The 19,299-nt window shown below is 40.5% G+C and overlaps 1 protein-coding gene across 2 annotated transcripts in view; it reads left to right on the top strand.

Annotated features, from left to right (window-relative positions):
- Window positions 1-19,299, top strand: part of LOC149187840 (LisH and RanBPM domains containing protein) — an 89,187-nt gene that overhangs the window by 34,987 nt on the left and 34,901 nt on the right. For both annotated transcript variants that reach the window (XM_089411480.1, XM_089411481.1), the window contains exons 3-5: window positions 8,569-8,710; window positions 8,925-9,072; window positions 9,237-9,312. In XM_089411480.1, coding sequence (XP_089267606.1) covers window positions 8,569-8,710; window positions 8,925-9,072; window positions 9,237-9,312 — 366 coding nt within the window. The remainder of the gene's footprint in view (window positions 1-8,568; window positions 8,711-8,924; window positions 9,073-9,236; window positions 9,313-19,299) is intronic.

The following is a 19,299-nucleotide window of genomic DNA, read 5'->3' as shown; positions in this document are numbered from 1 at the left end:
GGGTAGGTTCAATGGCAAAGGAAAGAGGAATGTCAAAAATCAAGGAAGTGGTCAACGATACCCTCCAAGAAGGCAAGAAACTCCAGGTATGAATTTGACGTTGTTAACAATAAGCAAGATGAATATTATCTACTAGCGGCCCTCTCTACTACTTATCCCCTGGACTCGCTGGGAAATTGGCTTATTGATAGTGGTGCCTCAAGGGATTTCCCTGGTTACAAAGAAGCCAAAAAAAAGATGAAAAAGAAAAATAATTGTCGCAAATGTGCGGAAAACTGGATACCAGGCCATTAATGTGAAGATGCATCCCTACGGTACTATAAAATAGTAGATGGGAAGAAAATTGAAGTACAAGAACATGATGAAGGAATCATTGTCACACACAGTGAAGATGCAGATTCCGAGGAACCGTCATTAGTTGCAATCTCATGTGACTGGAAAAACCTTGATGAAAATAGTAATTTGTTCGGAGATCAAGAACAACAAGCAACTGCAAAATACATTTTGCCACATCTTCGAAAGAAGAGCCAATTTCCTAGAAGGAAGATTAAACTTACAACACCATTAACAAACATGGGAAGAGACTATGTCCTAAAACCCTAAGGCTCAAAGGACTCATAAAAGACAAAAATGTCAATATACTTATAGATTCGGGTAGTACTCACAATTGTATAAACGTTGATCTTGCTAAACAACTTGGTCTTTGTATATGTCCAATCAAGGACCTAACCATATCTGTCGTTGCTGGAAGGAAAATCAAGGAAATAGGAGAATGTTAAAAAGTTTCAATCCAAATACAAGAACTGTAGCTACAAACAGACCTATTTTCCCTACCCGTCAAAGAAATGGATGTAGTTCTAGGTGCAAAATGGTTAATACAACTAGGGAGCTATACTACAAACCTTGAAAAACAATTCATGGAGTTTAATTGGCAAGGATGACAATATAAAGTAAATGGTGTTAACACTACTAGCTCCAAGGAAGGTACACGTACTCATGAAGAATGCACCAGTCAATGAAAGGATGCCATTCCATCGCAACAACATTCAACTAGGAAAACCCTTCTAGTTGTGCTTTGAGGACAACACATCTCTGAAGGGGGTGGAAATGTTGTGAATACAAATATTCATAAAACATCAATTAAATAATAAATATTAAAATAGCAAATATCAATAATAATAAATTAATTAAATTAGTTAATGTCTCATTAGTTGTGAAGAGACATGGGTCAAAAGTTGTCATTCTATCTTCACGGCGAGTCAATGCCAATATAGGCACACCGCCATGAAGATTTGTAGGCACCATTCTTATTTTTTAATAATAGTACTACTACTACTTACTACATTACAAATCTACAAATATTGATTTATGCTTGCTTATAGATTTATCTATACCAAAGTTTTAATGTAAGATTGAAGTTTGAAGTTTGAACCTAGGGTACAAGAAGAATTGCAAGTTAAACAAATGAAATTAAAATTTACATGCAACATTTGAATTTTTGACCAAAAAAAAAAAGACCCTCAACTCAATGCAACAATAATGGCAAAAAATACACATTCAAACCCAACAAAAAATGATGGAAAAAAACTAGGGCACAAGAAGAAATTAAACAAATAAAACTAACAATCAAGATTTTGCATTTTTGACAAAAAAACCCTCTCCACTAAATGCAACAAAAATGACAAAAAAAACACACTCAAATCCAAACAAAAATCATGGAAAATAAATGGGTGATAGAAACCCAAGGAAAAACAAGAAAAAAAACTAAAAATAAGGGCCAAATTTGATGCCCCTACTTGAAAACCACGCTTTGTTGAAGAAACTTGGTTCAAACATGATTTTTTTTGCTTGGGATGCTAAATTCCTCCACTTTTCTCCTCTCTTTCCCTTGTAGATGAGTTCTCCTCCTCCTTAGCTCGCACCTTTGCCCTCTCTTTGCAAAATGAGCAAAAAAAAAAAAACCAAATTTAGCCTTTAAAAACGCATTGTTTTTCGCCCCCACGATTTTTTGGATTGACTCGTCATTTTTGGGTGATTAAAAGTCACGATTTTTTCACGAATTTTTCAAGTTCAAAAAATGGGCGATATAATCAGACGATAAAATTGGTTGTATCAAAAAATCGCAATGTTCACAAGACTGGTCAAACATTCAAAAGTAAACTTGTTTTGGGGCTTGTGGGCTTAATTATTTTGTAAAAGTGAAGGGATAGACCTCATATAAATAAAGGATCCCTCCACTTCATTTTGGCATCATCAAAAATGTGAATTTAGCCTTTTTAGAGAGAGTGTGGATTGCCTTTACAAGACTTGGTCTAGTTAGATACTTGAAGGTGATCTCTGTTTGAAGTGTTATTATGCCCCTAACATTAAGTATGGTCCCTTATGATGCATCTATGGTCGTTGTCCCTAGTGATTGGTGACAGTCACTTGATCTTGAGATGGGTTTTCCAGGTGGTTCTTCACACAGTGGTAGAGGCCTTTGAGGGCACCTCACAACACTACACTACATAGCTTGCCCAAGCCACTTTGCACTTTCTAGAGAAAAATGATGACCTTGGAGATACAACGTTGCCCCTCCAGAGCAAAGTGTTGGGCACTTTGATGATTCCACATGATGGTTGACACCCCAGAGCACTCCCACATGCTGAAACAATAACTTCCTCTTGCTTGGTGTTGGATTTACTTGATGTTGTACCCAATGGACCCAAAATGCCCCTAGGTCGGCTTTGACATTGTTTGATGGGAATTACTTGTTTTAGAGTCTAGATGAATATGGTCATCAATAGGATGACAAGGGAGGACTTGTACTCAATATTGGAGCCCTAATGCTGGAGAGAGAAGGTTCCATGTCACCCATGTAGCCCATGAGAGGATGACGTAGGTTACCCATAGCATGGTTTTTGGACATGGAGGCATTTTGAGGCACTTTTGAGGTTTCTCTTCATGATTTGAAGTTGATTATGACATGGAACATCTCCGTAGCCCATTCCACTCTTTATTGTGGCCTTTATTGCTAAAAAAGGAGATGGCATCATGCTTGTAGAGGAAATCGACCCACACGTGTGGGAATTTATGGCATTGTTGTATGGTTTTGAGCTATGAGGTTGGCTTGCAACATCTTGTATTGTCAAACATTCAAAAGTAAACTTGTTTTTGGGGCTTGTAGGGTTAATTATTTTGTAAAATTGAAGGGATAGACTTCATATAAATAAAGGATCCCTCCACTTCATTTTGGCATCATCACAAATGTGAATTTAGCCATTTTAGAGAGAGTGCAGATTGCCTTTACAAGACTTGGTCTAGTTAGATACTTGAAGGTGATCTCTGTTTGAAGTGTTATTATGCCCTTAACATTAAGTATGGTCCCGTATGATGCATCTATGGTCATTATCTCTAGTGATTGGTGACTATCACTTGATCTTGAAATGGGTTTTCGAGGTGGTTCTTGACACAATTGTAGAGGCCTTTGAGGGCACCTCACAACACTACACTACATAGCTTTCCCATCCTACTTTGCACTTTCCAGAGAAAACGATGACCTTGGAGATGCAACGTTGCCCCTCCAGAGCAAAGTGTTAGGCACTTTGATGATTCCACATGATGGTTGACACCCTAGAGCACCCCCACATGCTAAAACACTGACTTCCTCTTGCTTGGTGTTGGATTTACTCGATGTTGTACCCAATGGACCCAAGATGCCCCCAGGTTGGCTTTGACATTGTTTGTTGGGAATTACTTGTTTCAGTGTCTAGATGATGATGGTCATCCATAGGATGACAAGGGAGGACTTGTGCCCAATATTGGAGCCCTAAACCTAGAGAGAGAAGGTTCCATGTCACCCATATAGCCCTTGAGAGGGTGACGTAGGCACCCATACCTTGGTCTTTCGACATGGAGACATTTTGAGGCACTTTTGAGGCTTCTCCTCATGATTTGAAGTTGATTATGACAGTGGAACATCTCCTTAGCCCATTCCACTTTATTGTGGCATTTATTGCTCAAAAAGGAGATGACATCATGCTTGTAGAGGAAATCGACCCACATGTGTGGGTATTTATGGCATTATTTTATGTTTTTGAGCCTACGAGGTTGGCTTGTAACATCTTGTATTGTCAAACATTCAAAAGTGAACTTGTTTTGGGCTTGTAGGCTTAATTATTTTGTAAAAGTGAAGGGATAGACCTCATATAAATAGAGGATTTCTCCACTTCATTTTAGCATCATCACAAATGTGAATTTAGCCTTTTTAGAGAGAGTGCGGATTGCCTTTGTGTAACTCGCAACTTGGCACACTGTGATTTTTATGGAGCATTTTATATTGGAGATTGATTTTTGCATTGGAGATGCCTTTTTGGGATTGAAAGAAGAGTTTCTTGGTGGAATTTGTAAGTTTATTGCTGATTTTTCTATATTTTGCATGTGAATGAATTTATGCTAAGGTTTCTAAAATGTTCCATGTCTAAATGCATATTGTTTATTGGAGATCACGGTGAAATTTTGCATGTTAAAGTTATTCCTCCATGAAACCTATAAAGTAAATCGTAGAGTGCATCTTCTATACTTTTCTCCCCTTACAAGAAAGGTAGTTTACAAGAGGAAAATAATTTTTTCCCTCCTTACTCCAATCAAATTTTCATCTTACTTTAAAATTTTCCCTAAAACTTCATTAGCCCATGTAGGATTAGGCACTGGCCAAGGTTGTGTTGATTAAAATCCGTCAAACCTTATTAATTATTTTTCCTTTCTTTACCTCTCATAGGATTTTGAAGATAAGCCACTAGGGTTTCCTAGGGCTGAATTGCCATCATTTAGTAGCTAGTGTTCTTAATTGCGAAACTTTGTAGTTCGAGTCTTGAGCCATGCGTGTGGTGATTCTGGGCGTGAGTGCAGTTGTTCCATCTTTGAGAGGATTCACATGAAGAAGGGAAACTGTTTCGATAAAAAATGGTTAAATGATCTCATTTCTGTGTAGTACAACCTTAGCCTAAGGTGCAACTTGTTGCTGAACAAAAGACTTGATACTGATCCCATGGTGTTGGGTGATATTGATCCAACCTTCGAATGAGTGGAGTAGTCTCACCCAGCAGAGTTTGATCCTCGTTTTGATATTGGTGACTTGGAGTTATGGGGATTGATTTGGATTTGGATCTACTAGTAGGAGCTGACATAGAGCCAGGCATGGCACATGCTGATGCAAGGACTAGCTGTGCAGCTCGGCCAGCTCATGCTTGTGCTGGAACTACCACAACTACTGCAGTTGTAGATGTGCCTGAGGAGTTTTAGGAGTTCAAAGACTCTGAGTCATAGGATGATTTTGTAGGATCCCATTTCTAGTAGTGGTGACGAGTTTGATGATTGATCATGTTGATCAGTGATATGTATTATGCATTAGCTTGTAGCATGTTTATGGACTCTGTAGGCCATTGAGAGTCTCATTGATTATATATTGTGTTGCTGATATGTATTGCACTCAGTACCATTTTGATATATTCAGCCTTACATGGTATATACATGAGTAGACTTTGCATATTTTGTCTGTAATGATTTGGAAAGATTTAAAATATATGTTTTCATTAAAATTTAAATATTTTCTGTACCAGGTCATTGAAATCAGAACAGTCCGAGTCCAAGTTGACCCTTGACCAATTCTGAGGCCGAATCTGAGTTTTCAAACATTGAACCAGACCCAAGACAATGCAAGCCCCATCTATGATAGAATTCCAGTTTATCCTGTCACACTCCCTGTCAAGGTCAATTTATGGAAGATGGATTTGTGTTGAGTCCTCTCTGGACTATTCATTGGCTTCTCATACCATACCAAAATTACTGTGTGGAGAATAAAAGTTGCCTTCACAAAATCTCTGTATTCCTGTGAACCATACAAACAACAATTTTCATTAATCACAGAGCCACTGCCTTCAGCCTAACTATAGAGGAGACATTCGATAGAGTGATAGGATGCCAACTTCCAATGGTGTCCCAAACAGGAAATTTTAGGATTAGTTTAATAAGACCTTAGTTGAAGAACTTGGAAAGTTTTCACATCAAAAAAAGATGCCCTAGTTATCTAAAACAGATCATCACCCATGGAATCCCACACGGACTTGAAGAACTTGGAAAGGTTTCACATGAAAAATATGCCCTAGTTATCTAAAACAGATCATCAGTCATGGAATCCCACACGGACTTGAAGAACTGACAGGGCAGACCATCCAAACCTGGAGATTTGCCATTCTTCAATGTGTTCAGGGCATGAAAAAACTCTTCCTTGGTAATTTCTTTATTTAATAGTTTCCTCTCCACAATTAAGAGATGCAAATAAGTCTATATGTGGGACACCTTTATAACATTGATTTCTGGCTTTGACAACACTGTTAGACAAGGAACAGGGAGTTGATCTGATCCAAGCATCCATGACCACATCCACTAACCACAGCTTTTCTGTGAAAGTGAGCCTCTCTTTAGCGCCTTAGAATCTGCCTAATCTCACTTGCCCTGGATCTCTGTCTTGCCTTATGTTACACCGTGTGAACCAACCCCCATTGTCCAACTCTTTCTTCAGCATAGTTGAATGGGCAGGAGATAGTTAAGGGAGTTTTGCCACTGTCATTTTAGGGAACTAAAGGCTCTTCTCGAATAGGTGCAAGGATTGAACTTAGGGAACCATGGTTAAAAGGAGAGGCTTGCTCTTCCCCAGAATCAAGGCCCTTGGTAGAATACTTTTGGGCAATCCTTTGCAAAACTAAAAATTACAACGAAGTAACCATTGGAGTAAAGGAAGAACTCACAATTGGAAGTCCAGGTCTGATTCAGCCACCCACAGAGTGCTGTTGCAGATGGCTAAGGCCCATTGAAACTACGGATGGCATCTCTTCGATACAAAATGTGTTAAGTGCAGACCTTTGTGTTGAGTTCTTCCACCACTGGAGTATCCTCTAATTTCTCCTTCATGAGTGCATGACTGGGGGCATTTTGGACTTTTAGGGAACATAAAGCCTAGGTTTCATTGCATTCTTGAATGAATGGGGCTAGGAGGAGGAGGGTGCATTGGTGCCTAGGGCTCCTAAAGGAGGCTCAAAACCAAAAGCACAGTAGGATCCTTGCCGATGCCATAATCTGCGGGAAAGAGCAACTTTTGATGCCTTGGTAGGATACCTTCTCTCCTCTGATTCTGTGACTTCAATTTGTAAACTAATCTATGGATTTCATTTGGAAACAGAGGTTTTCCCTTGAAAGGGACCTCACAAAGACTGGAAGATCAGCAGGGGCTCCACCTTGCTTTTCAAGTTTCATTTTACACATCAACTTCTCAAGATGAGTCGGATGAAGACTATCCTTAGGGCTCAGAGGCTTGCTCTATCCAGCCTTTGGCAAGACACGACTTGTCCAAAGCTAAGGCAGCAGCGCTTTTGGCCTAAAATCTTGAGGATTTAGAGTATGACTAATTGGCTCTCACATTCAGAGTTAGGGCTTGCTGTGGGCCTGTGGCAGACATGCATACTGAGCTTTCCTTTAATGGCGTTTCTAGCCATTGGCAGGGGTCTCTGGTGAAATTGAAGGCAGGGTCAGGCAGAATCTGAGCTTTGAGCACAGGAAAGATTTGGCAGGCTTCTGTAGTGAAATCAAAGGCAGGGTTGGCCAAAATCCCACCCATGAGCGCAGGATGGATTTCTTCATGCTTGAATCTCAGGTTGGCAGTGTCATTTGAAGCCATGGATTTAAGGCCCTAAATCTCAAGTTCCTCCTGTTCTCGTTCCACAAATCTGAATTTTCTCGAAAGTTCATGTGCATATTTGATTATATTATCTCTTGGGATTGTTGGGTGAGATTTTCTTATTGCTTAGGAATTGCTGCGCAACTAATAATCATTATTATATTTTGGATCCATGCTTCTCATTTCTATTTGGTGTATTCAGTGTTTCTCTGGTTATTATGAGTAATCTGACTCTGGAGTATAACAAGTGGTATCAGATGTTCACAACATCATTTTATTTATCATTGTGTTGGTCATGCTTGTTATCTCCATGTATATGTGGTGCATCTCAATAAGAATGTCTTTTGTGTGCTCTTCAATGAGTCTTCTGCTGATCCCTACTTTGTTAACTTTTTCGTTTTTTTTCTTAAAATCATGTGTGCACATTCTCTATCTGAGTGCCTTTCTTGATTTGCAACTTATAAAATCTATTTTGAACAAGAGCTAAATTCTAATTAGCTCTACCTCTAGATAGACAGCTATAGATGCAATGGAACTAGTTGATTTCTTGATAGATATTTAAACTCTGAAGCAACTTTAAGATCTGCATCCTTTTTGTACAATTAAACAGAATCAACTAATTTTAAGCTTAAACTAAGCTGGGCTGAATAGAATATATTGTTATCTAAGGCACGCTAAACTACCTGTCGGATATTGGCCCACACATCCTTTATAATTTGTTAATCAGTTCCCATTTTCGTGGATAGTTATAACACCTTTAACCTTTTGTTGAAAACACTGTTATTTTATTTTTTAGCATGATGAATTTCAAGTTTTGAGGAGTCTGAATATGTCTTGGAATACTTGATGGACAGGCTATCAATGACAATGATGTCCGTAATATTGTGCTCTCATACCTGATGCACAATTGTTTCAAAGAAACTGCAGAAACCTTTATCTCTTGCACAGGGATGAAGCAGCCAGCTGACTATCCTGTTGATATTGATAAGAGAAAACGTGAGTGGTACCATTTGTTTTGAAAATTCCTTGTTTTTGCTATGTTATTGAAGTTTAAAGGATTTCCTGGTTAATTTATGATGTTTTTAGTCCTTGGTAGACAAGTGGAAAGAATTACTTTTGACTATTCAGTGACATGTTTGGCTTTCAGTTCTAGTCATTGGATTTCCTCAGCCACGTGATTGATTATTGCTACTATTGCATGTTTCTTCAGCAATTTACAATTTCGCTTTGGAAGGAAATGCTCTGAAGGCTATAGAACTTACAAACCAGCTTGCCCCTGAACTCCTACATGAAAATAAGGATTTACATTTTGATCTTTTGAGTCTTCATTTTGTTGAGCTTGTCCGCAAGAGGAAGTGGTATGATTTTGCACAGATTTTTGTTTGTTTTTTATGCATTATTATTGAAAAGACAAAACTTTAACATAGAGTTCAGCTGAACCATAATGAATTATGAGAGTAAGACTTTTTATGGAGATATCGTATTTCAGAGAAATTAAGTATTTCTGTTGGTCTGTTAACAGCACAGAGGCTTTGGTGTTTGCTCAGAATGAGCTAACAGCATTTGGAAAGCAGGACAGATATGTTGAGAAATTAGAAGTAAGTATTTGTTTCATCTGACTTTGTCATGTACTGGTTTCCCAGAAATTTGTATAAAAATAAAAAATGCAGTGAGGAGAGGATTCACTACTAAAGCAGATCAGGGACGCTTTCTGGCAGAAGAAAGGTGACAGTCCTGTTCAAAATGGCTGCTTACTGATACCAGTACAAAGGAATTCCATAGCATATTGTTTGTTAAAAACTTATTATTGTAGATTCTACAGAAAAGTCCCAAAATATAGCAAGTTTTGTAATGCATTAAGAGCAAAAAGCTGAAAGTTAAGTCGACCATTGAGGACCTGTGTTCCTTTGAACCTTGGTTTAGGACCTGGTTGTTCCTTTGAGCCTGTGATGCTGTGTCAAAGAGTGGTTGAGGCTGGTCACCGATAACTGGAGTGTGAATTGCCTTGAAATTATTATTGGGAAAGAGAGATAGAGAATCAGAGCCTGGGAAAGCTTGCTTCAGAGATGATTGCCAGGTCAATTTTAGTTGAAGATTCCACACTTGCGCTTCCGGTTTTGAGATGCACAGTTGTTCTGGAATATCAGAGCACTCATGACAACTTTGTTCGTCATGAGTGCTGGAGCTGCATGGGTACAACATTGATGCAGATCTGACCCAATTGGTGTTCCAATATGCTTATATTTGCTTCGTAGTCTTTCAGGGCCTCTCTTGTCTGACAGAGTTCTGAACAATCCATTTGCTGAGTGTGCAACAGTGTCTCTGAATTATCGTCAATTGATGCAGATCTCCGAGAGAAAAGGGACCATGCTCTAACGAACCGAGTACCCGTGAAATTGTCCTGCCTGCCTTTGATTGAATTGCTGAGAGGTTCACAGAAATTGGAGTAGGCCGATCCTCAATAATGTGGATTTGTGTGCAAAACGGTGGATGAGATATGGGCTAGATGAACAGATGAGGAGATAAGGGAAACCAAGATCTATCAGACCTCAGATTGCCAATGCCTAGAAGAAATTTGCGGCACCCCATGTCCATCTAAAGTGCAGTTAAACCATTAATGAGGGCAATCCCAGATAAATCATGTGGACATATGAACAGGGAATGATGATGTAGAGAGGATGGGAGACCGAGTGTGGGAAGGTGGTGGAGATAAGACATGTTAAAATAATTTTATTAATGTCCAACATGTAACTACAAAAGTAGGTCAATGGGACCAAAGACTACAGCTAATATGAGTAAAATGTGGGAGTGCAAGCGAATCTCCTAGAAAATGCTTAAAGTAATACAAAGAAAGAAACCTACATAAGAATAACCTTAGAACATATGTATAAAACCATGAAGAAGGGACGATGATACAAAACACTAAGTGAGTCTCCTTACTTTCATGGTTGATGGTATAGGGGGTGAAAAGGGCACTAGCTCACTATCAGAGTCCTCTAGAACCCTCAAAGAGCTTGGCTATATTATCTTGGGGGGATTGTATGAGTGAGGAATACTCCTCCTAACATCCAAGGCTGAAAGAAGGAAACTTTAAATGGATCTTTGGTTGCTCCTCTAGATCTAGAAGGTGGTTTGAAGGATGTGAGGTGCTCTACTCTAGAGGCATTTCGAGATGATCTTTGTAATGCTTTGAGAACATGTGCCCTGATGTATAAATTGACACCGTCGAACTAGTATTGATGAGATCGGGTGGTCTCCCAGAGGGAAAGGTTGAGGAGAAACTTGCGATCTTGCCATTCTGATGGTTGGTGCGTTGTGGGACTCTGCTATCATTTGTTGCTTCGATTTGATGGATCAACAATGAAGTATGAGGTAATCAACTTGGGCATCCCAGAGCAGGGCATGATGTGTAGGAGCTAAAATCTATCTTTGAAAATCTCCCTGATGAAGAGGGATAAGTATCTTTGTTCCTGTTATTAGAAGAAAGTAGAGAAGGAGCCCCCCTAGGTCCCTATAAAGGCAATGATAGCATTCTCGAATCTCATAGTATAGGAGACACCGAAATATGAGGTGCATCTTCGTCTTTGGCTCTTGAAGGTCGTACACTCGACAGATTGTAGTAGTTCGTGATATAGGGTGATTTGTCTCTATTGACAGTATATGGAGCTGATCTAGAGCTGTCCTAAAGGGATCACGAGTGAGTGCATCCAATGTATGTGCATATGTGGGGCGAAGATAATGATGCCTTTTACAACTCTAGAAATTGCTCTAGGTAGGACATAGTTGAGCGCAAGCCGGGGGGAGAGGTCCAAGTGACTTAAATGTATAATTTGTAGATATCCTCTCAGATAATCTAGTTCAATGTTTATTTAGTTGGTAAGATATGACATGACACATCAAGTGAGAATCTAACTAGGGGAAGGCGCTTTGGAGAGGGAGTGATCGACTAAAGAAGTCGAGAGACCTTTGTGAACCAACGTTGTGTCTAGCCTGAAGATGGATCTAAAGTGAGAGCCTCGGAGGAGAAAAGTGCAAGATAGGTATACCTCTCTCTTCTAGTGGCAGAGTCTGAGAGATTAGATGACTCTATACAGGAAAGAAACCAAGTTGAAAATGACTTTGGGATGGAAAGGGTGGGCTTTGAACTCTGCTTGAATGATGGCTGCAAAACTGTTCGCTTACATTAGATGATGTGCCTGAGAAGCAAGGCATGTACACCCTCCAACCTAGTCCAGTTTGCTTGCCACAAGCACGGTTCTCAAATCTCGGAGCCATAGAGAATTGTGGGTTTGATAATTGCCTCCATGAGACATAGTTAGGTTGAGATGTCTTGACACTGTCCTTGGAAACATTGTCTCTCAATGAGGGATGGGGAACCATACCCTTTACTGAGCCGAGGTTGGACCGAGTAAGTGTAAGTTGTGGTGATCTCAATCTTTGCCCCTCGATAATAGAAATGCAAGTTTGTAAGAGAGCTCTTCAATGCATTGAAGATCAAGACCTTGCTTTTACATAAGTTGTTGTCAATTGTCAGAGGACACAAAAGTTGGCTAGTGGATTAAGCGATCTCTGTAAGCCATTGGGAGTAGAGGCCAACAAGGCCAAGTCATTGACAAATAGGAGTATGGAGATCAACACCTGATGTAGAGGACAACCATCCCCCTTTTGTATATGCTCATGAAGGAAGGGCTTCAACTCATCAATATAGATCCCAAAGAGGGTTACTGAGAGGGGTGTGAAAATTCGCTTGAAATGCAACAATTGGAATTAATTCTTCTCACTAATTAAAAATTAAGTAGTTTATTTTGTTATGGCAAAATAACGAATTAATCACACTGCAATTTCTTCACAATAAAAACGATGCGGAAAAATAAATGTTGGAACTGAGAAATATGATAGTGCACAAAATAAAAATGACAGTTATTTTTGGACAATTGTTCTTGGAAAAACCCAACGCAGGAAAACCAGTGCAACATCTTAGGGTTTTATTATTATGCAGTAGTGAGAAATTTTGAGTACAATCTTTGGGTAACTGGCTATCTAATCAACACATATCTAACAAGTAATCCGAACACTTGGCTCCCTCAGAAAATTGGCCGTCTGACCTTTGCACAGGCCCTTCTATGCCAATGCTGCATAGACCCGCACACATGTGGCTCTGTTTTGCCTTTAATCAAGTTGCGGTGCCTGTCTCTGTTGCTGGAAGTGACTCTCCGGACCTCTGGAAGACATTTCAGGCCACTGGAAGTTGAATCGACTTCCTCTCCAGCTAAATCGAACTGCTTTGTTGAAGCTTTTGCGCAGGCCCTGCACATCTTCAAGTGGAGTACTTTTGTCACTTGTTTCTGCCTCTCTGAAACTGGAAATCCTCCTCCAGACTCACTGTGTTTGCACATCACTGTCTCTGTGTCCCCTCTCTGGCTCCAACTTCTCTCTATTGAATCACTGCAGTTGGGAAACTCAACCTATGCCAAGGAATTCACTATCTAGCTGTATCCTCCATCAACCCCATCGACCTCTTCTTATAATCTCCAGCTGAGGCTACAACGACCAGGATTAAATCTTAATTGATGGTTGAGATCATCTCTAAGTCGATCCATGTGAGTTTCTATAGAATTCTCACCTTTCTCAATTAATTCCTATTAATTAACCAATTTTCTTAAGTTAGACTTAGGAAAAATTTAAATGATGGTCAATTAATTTAATTGAGCTATCTCTATGTGGAATTTCCATAAACAATTTCTGGTTTTTGGAGTTATCATGTGTTTTAGACTCTCCACAAAGTTTGAGACTAGAACAACATCCGATACTACAAAAACTAACACCCCCTCTTAGCAAGGGAGGCGTTCTCTAGCACTGAACTGCTACAACACCCTGTCTCTGCATCATCCTCCATACATACTGCTAATGTCTGACAATTGTAGCTGCTTGCCACTGTCCATCAACTACTGCGTTAGCTCTGATTCATTTGCCACTATCTATAGCTGAACCATGTTGCATCTGTGTCGCTGTTGACGCTGCACTCTACGCCTGTACTGATGCCAACTTTGCATCTGCACTGCAACCCAACTAACACTCCCTCTCACTGTTGCTGTTGAGAAGCATCCAAAATACTGAATCAACTGTGTCTCTGCAACTGTCTCGAGTCTTTGATTGTTACCAACCTCTACACTATCCACTGAGAATTCTGCGCTACTGTTGACTCTACACTGTGCCTCCCGCACTGCTATCAACACTGCTCTGCGCTCCCTAGTATTTGATTGCAACTAGTATGCAAATGTCACTCTGAAACTGACTGCATCAACTGATGTTGATCCTTCTGCTACTGAATATTGTGGGCCCCTATAGCAAGGGTAATGATCCATGTGAGGAGTAAACTGCAATTGTTGCTCCTTTATGGACCTTGCCCAGCTTTGTGCAACTGTAAAGTCTAGAACTCAATGTCTTCCCATCCCTTGCCTGGAGGTATATTTGCATACAAAGTGAATTGTTCCTCCAACTTTGAGGACAAGTGCTCTATCTCTGTGGATGCTGTCATCTGATTCTACTTCTCCTTCTTGTCCTTCTTCCTCTGAGGACACTGAGTACTATAGTGGCCAAACTCGCCACACCTGAAGTACTTGATCTTAGACAAATCCTTCTTCTTCTTCTTCTCTCCCTGCAAGACTTGTCCCTGACTGGGACCTTTCACTTTCCCTTTCGAAGCAAGGGCCACATTTTCTTCCTCCTTTACACCCTTTGATCCTTTGCTGCAACTACCGCTGACAGAGCTCCTTACTAGAGCTCGCCTCATCTCCTCTTGTGTGAGATTTGCCCATATATGGTCCCACTCAGGTAATGGATCTTGTCCCAAAATGTGCTAGATGAAGGCCTCACACTCCTCAATGACACTATTGAGGGCCAAACACACAAGTTTTGTAGGTGTAGGTGACTTTCATACAACTGCAAGCTCATCTTGGATATCCTGAATTCTAGTGAGTTAGGGATTGATACCTTCACCCTTATGCATTCAAACATTCCTTAGCTTCTCCTTCAAGAACATCTTCCACTGCTCAGAAGGGTTCTGATATAGTGATGCGAGAGCATCCCACATTTCTTTGGCTGTATTCTTGGTTGCAATATGTGAGACAATATGATCTCGAACTCCGTTGAGAATCAACTGCTTCGCCTTGGCCATCTCCTTATTGTAATTCTCTAGCTAGTCTTTGCATTTGTGGGCACGACTACATCTCGTTCTGCATACGTCTTTAGACCATAGTCGTCTAGCAGGAATGCCATCCTGGCCTTTGAGATACAATAATTCGATGCATCCTCTAATCTGTCCTGATCTTGGAGTCCTACTGAAGCCATCACTGCAAAAATCGACTTGGGATGGAAATCTTCGTTTTTCACTTGCTTGGCTGAAAACACTGCTATTCACACTCCTTCTTGGAGTGAGAAAATCTGCCTGCTGCTACTGGAAATTTTGGATTTTTGAAACTAGAAATCCTCTGAGAGAAACTTCATTTGTGTGTGCAATTTATCTTCCACTCGACATTGATTCTGCTATTGCAAATTGTTGCAAAACCTAATTGCGCCTAGACAAGAAATATGCTTTGCGAAAACACTGAGCTGCTCACCTACTGCTCACTGGAATCACTTCCTGACAAGTTTGAACTTTTCAGGTCACCTACTCCTGGAAATCAAACCCTTGTCTAGTAATTTCACATTCCCTAGCTAGGCACTGTGCAACCCTTGAGAAACTCGTGCTGCTGCTCCCTCTGAGCCATGAAATTCTCCTTCATCTCTGAGCTTTCTGTTTGTCAACTATGCTCTGATACCGAGTGAAAATTCTCTTGAAATGCAACAAGTGGAATTAATTCTTCTAATTGATTAAAAATTAAGTTGTTTATTTTGTTATGGAAAAATAATGAATTAATCACACTGTGATTTCTTCACAATAAAAACGCTGCGGAAATAAAATGCTGGAACTGAGAAATATGTTAGCACACAATAAAAACGACAATTATTTTTGGACAATTGTCCTTGGAAAAAACCAATGTGGGAAAGATCTGTGCCTCGTGTTGATTTTTCTATAACTTGACATGGAGAGATTATGTTATTGGTTGATCATACTCATTAATCAATGTCATTCCTACTTTTTTGCAGATTGTCACATTTGCTAGAGCATCCACTTCTTTGTTCTGGTGCTTTGGAATATGGAAGTTTGATATTGATGGATTTTTTCTCTTCTTGTACCTAATACTCTCCAACATTAATTCAAAGTGATATTCTTGGGAGGAGCCATTACAGAGCAAGGCACCAATGATTACCATAAAATCCCCTAACATGGCCAACTTTGGATTTTTGATATGTGCAACTAATTTAAGGCTTTGAAGGAGGGCATAAACAATGGCCACATTATTTGAGAGTTTTCTAATACTCCGTGTAAGAAAACACTCGTCCCCCTTGGGTTATAGTTAACCTTCCCTTATACCTATTTCCCTTGTACGTTAAGTAAGTTGGATGAAGACATTTGCCAGATATCATATAGATATCCATATTCTGCATTATATTTTGAAAATTGTAATAACTTAAACTTACATCCCCCAATGGTATTTGTACAGTCCTCCAAAATGGATGGTGTATATTAACACCCAAATTGTACGTGCATGATAAAAGCCACAAACCATAATGCACAATTTGATGGGAACCTTTTAGGAAGGTCACCCACTATCACCTCAAGAATTTGTCCTCACACTTTGGGCCAACTCTCCTTCGACTCAAGCGGGGCTTCCCTACTAGGATCACTAAGGCTTAGTTAAATGAGTACAAGGTCATTTCAATAGTAGCCTTTTTTTATTTGTCAGTCAAAAAGTTTGCATTATATTATCAGAGGAAACTTGAGTACAAAATTCTTCTCCCATGGCCTTGTCCTAATATGCTAGCCAGGCTTTGGCACCTGAGAGCTAGGGAGAAGCTGATTACAATCACCATTTACATTTATTTCCGTTAGGCCTGAAGGCCATACCATACTAACATCAAAACTAAAATACATAACCAAGAAAAGACACCTCTCAAGGAGGCTAGTTTGGTGGAAAAGCAAGGGGTGGAACAAAGATGGCAACTCGTTCATGCATATGGAAGTCGATGTGCTCTACTCGCGCCTCCAGGGAGCAAAGATGCTCATTGGTGCGGTGGTGGTGGCGACGCATACTTTCCAAATTGTCCAAGATTTCAGTTTGAACATGCTACACATCGTTGATGTAGGCCACTAGCTCACTTTGGCCCTTGTAGCGCTAGTCCCTCATAATGTCGATATTCAGTTGTATATGGTGCAACTGATTAGCCATTGAGTCCAGGGTGAAGAAACAATTTGTCTTGGGGAGCGGGGCGACGAACTGTCCACTGTTGCTATAGAGTCTCGACTTGTATCTGAAGAGGATTGGTTGTCAGAATCATTGGCTTGACGACCTTCAGGGCAAGGAGCCCCTCCCCCACACCGCGGACGACCCCTCTGACGGGGCATACTATCGAACTGAAAATGGCTAACTTGAACTATGTGCATGGGCCCGAGCCCCCAAGGCTACTCGTTGAACCTGTAGAGGGCGCTCAAAGGAAAGAAAAACCAAATAGGAATAGGCAGGGGAGAGGGAAAACCGATACCGGAAATTACCACTGCGAACCCAAGGACGCGGGCTATCAAGCGCCTGCTGTCTTTTATGCCACCTCCCAACCTCTGCACACAGACCTTGCTCTAGAGGAGAGCAGTAAGAGTTGCTTGAAACTTCGACCTCGGGGAGCAGCTAGAGACCAAGAGACCGAGCACCAGAACGTCAACACCCCTAGAGTTATTCTGAGGTTGCCCCTCTCCCAATTCCTAGCAGAAAGAGAGCCACGACTGAGCCAATTCCTCTCGCCAAGACAAGAAACTAGAGATGAGGAGGCAAGCACTCCAGTCGCAGAGCTTATCCTTGGTTGTCAGCAACATACCAGGATCCCACGGGCCGCCCTAGAGAGGAGGCACGTCGCAGGCCAACTCAAACCATTCCTCCTCCCCCTCGCCAGCCCAGAGCCATGCATGTTGCTGGGCGCTCCAGATCTCAACCCTCCAATACACAATATGCCAAACCTTCATCGCCCACTGCAACTCACTTTGTGAAACCTCGATGGATACAGGGTTTATAATATTGATGTCTGTGAACAGAGAGCTCGCATGCTAGGCATTAACACCTGTGCCTACCACCATAATGAAACTTAAACATATGGCCTTGAGTGCGTGGATGCCAGGCGTGCATCGTACGCTGACCTATCCGCCCGTCTATCCATCGATCCGTCACCCCATCGGGGAATTTCAATAATAGCCCTACTGAAACATTTGTTTTGACATTTTTTTGGGATTTTTGTAATACGGAAAAAATATGATGGAGGGATATGAAGATAAGTGCCAATATCCTTCTAGGGCTATGGAGTCAACAAGAATCAAGTGACAAGATGAGACAAAGAAGAAAACTCTCTTAGGTCGGTTATTTGGTGCTTGTGTATTAGGGCAAGAGGTTAGAACCCAATAGCTAAATCAACCCCTCAACTAATAAATGAAAATCATGAAATCATGGTCCCACTAGAAGGGATCCCTCTGAGGGGAAGGCTTTCAACTGCGAGATCGACTATGGCATGAAATAGGATCAAAACCCTTACTAAGGAACTTTAGAGTATGGCCTAGCAAGGAGGATTAAAACTTACCCCAAACCAACAAAGGAGAGCGTGTGAGAATGGTCTCTAGACAACTTCTCTCGAAGTGAGAAAGCTACTTCAAATGGATTGACCTTAGTAGCCTTGTGGTAGTCTTGAGTAATGACAACAATACCTTTGATGATGAGAAGAAATAACCAAGAATGAACAACTTCTAAATCAAAAAAATTCACCACATAGATAAGCCCTTAAAACCAAAATGCTTATGTAAAGATATTTCCATTAAGCTCCAAGGAGAGGAGTGCTTTTACAATCCAACCATGAGTACAAATGAGGAAGCTCTCTCGATTTATAGAGTGAGATCTAACTTACTTTACAATCAAATATCATGATCTGATTTATTTTCTCAGATCTAGCTTAAGAAAACTAAATCTAACTAACTCCTAAAATCAAGTAATATATCACATCATTAACAAAGTGGTCTAGCCACATATACAATGATTTGATGATCAAAACCTCACAAAGGGGGCTGATCCACCCAAGAAAAGATAAAAATGGTCCAAGCTGCCATGTCAAGCCTCAAATTGGTCCAAAGTTGATGTAGATGTTTAACGTCCTCATGGTCCAAGTCTCAAAGTGTGGTAAGGTGGCTTCCCAAGTCAAAAAAACTTTAACATTCTTCCTTTTCTTGTGCAACAACTTCACGAAGATGTGGTAATATTCCATCAAGGGTTTGGCATCATGATAACAACTCCAAAAATCATGTCAAATAAAGGTCCATTGCCTCCAAGCAATGTCCCAAACGAAGGCCTATGGTCATATCTTGGGTCAAGGTACTCCATAAAGCATGGGAGTTGTCTTTTCAAGTCAAAATTTGGGTCATAGAACCCCCATCCAGCTATGTGATTAATCCT

This window comes from Pinus tabuliformis, chromosome 3_1 (genome assembly GCF_031772625.1).
Source record: "Pinus tabuliformis cultivar Carrire ecotype Pingquan chromosome 3_1, CPIR1, whole genome shotgun sequence".
NCBI classification, from domain to species: domain Eukaryota; kingdom Viridiplantae; phylum Streptophyta; class Pinopsida; order Pinales; family Pinaceae; genus Pinus; species Pinus tabuliformis.
The sequence above is the reverse complement of the archived record's forward strand: the minus strand, read 5'-3'. Positions and strand labels throughout refer to the sequence as shown.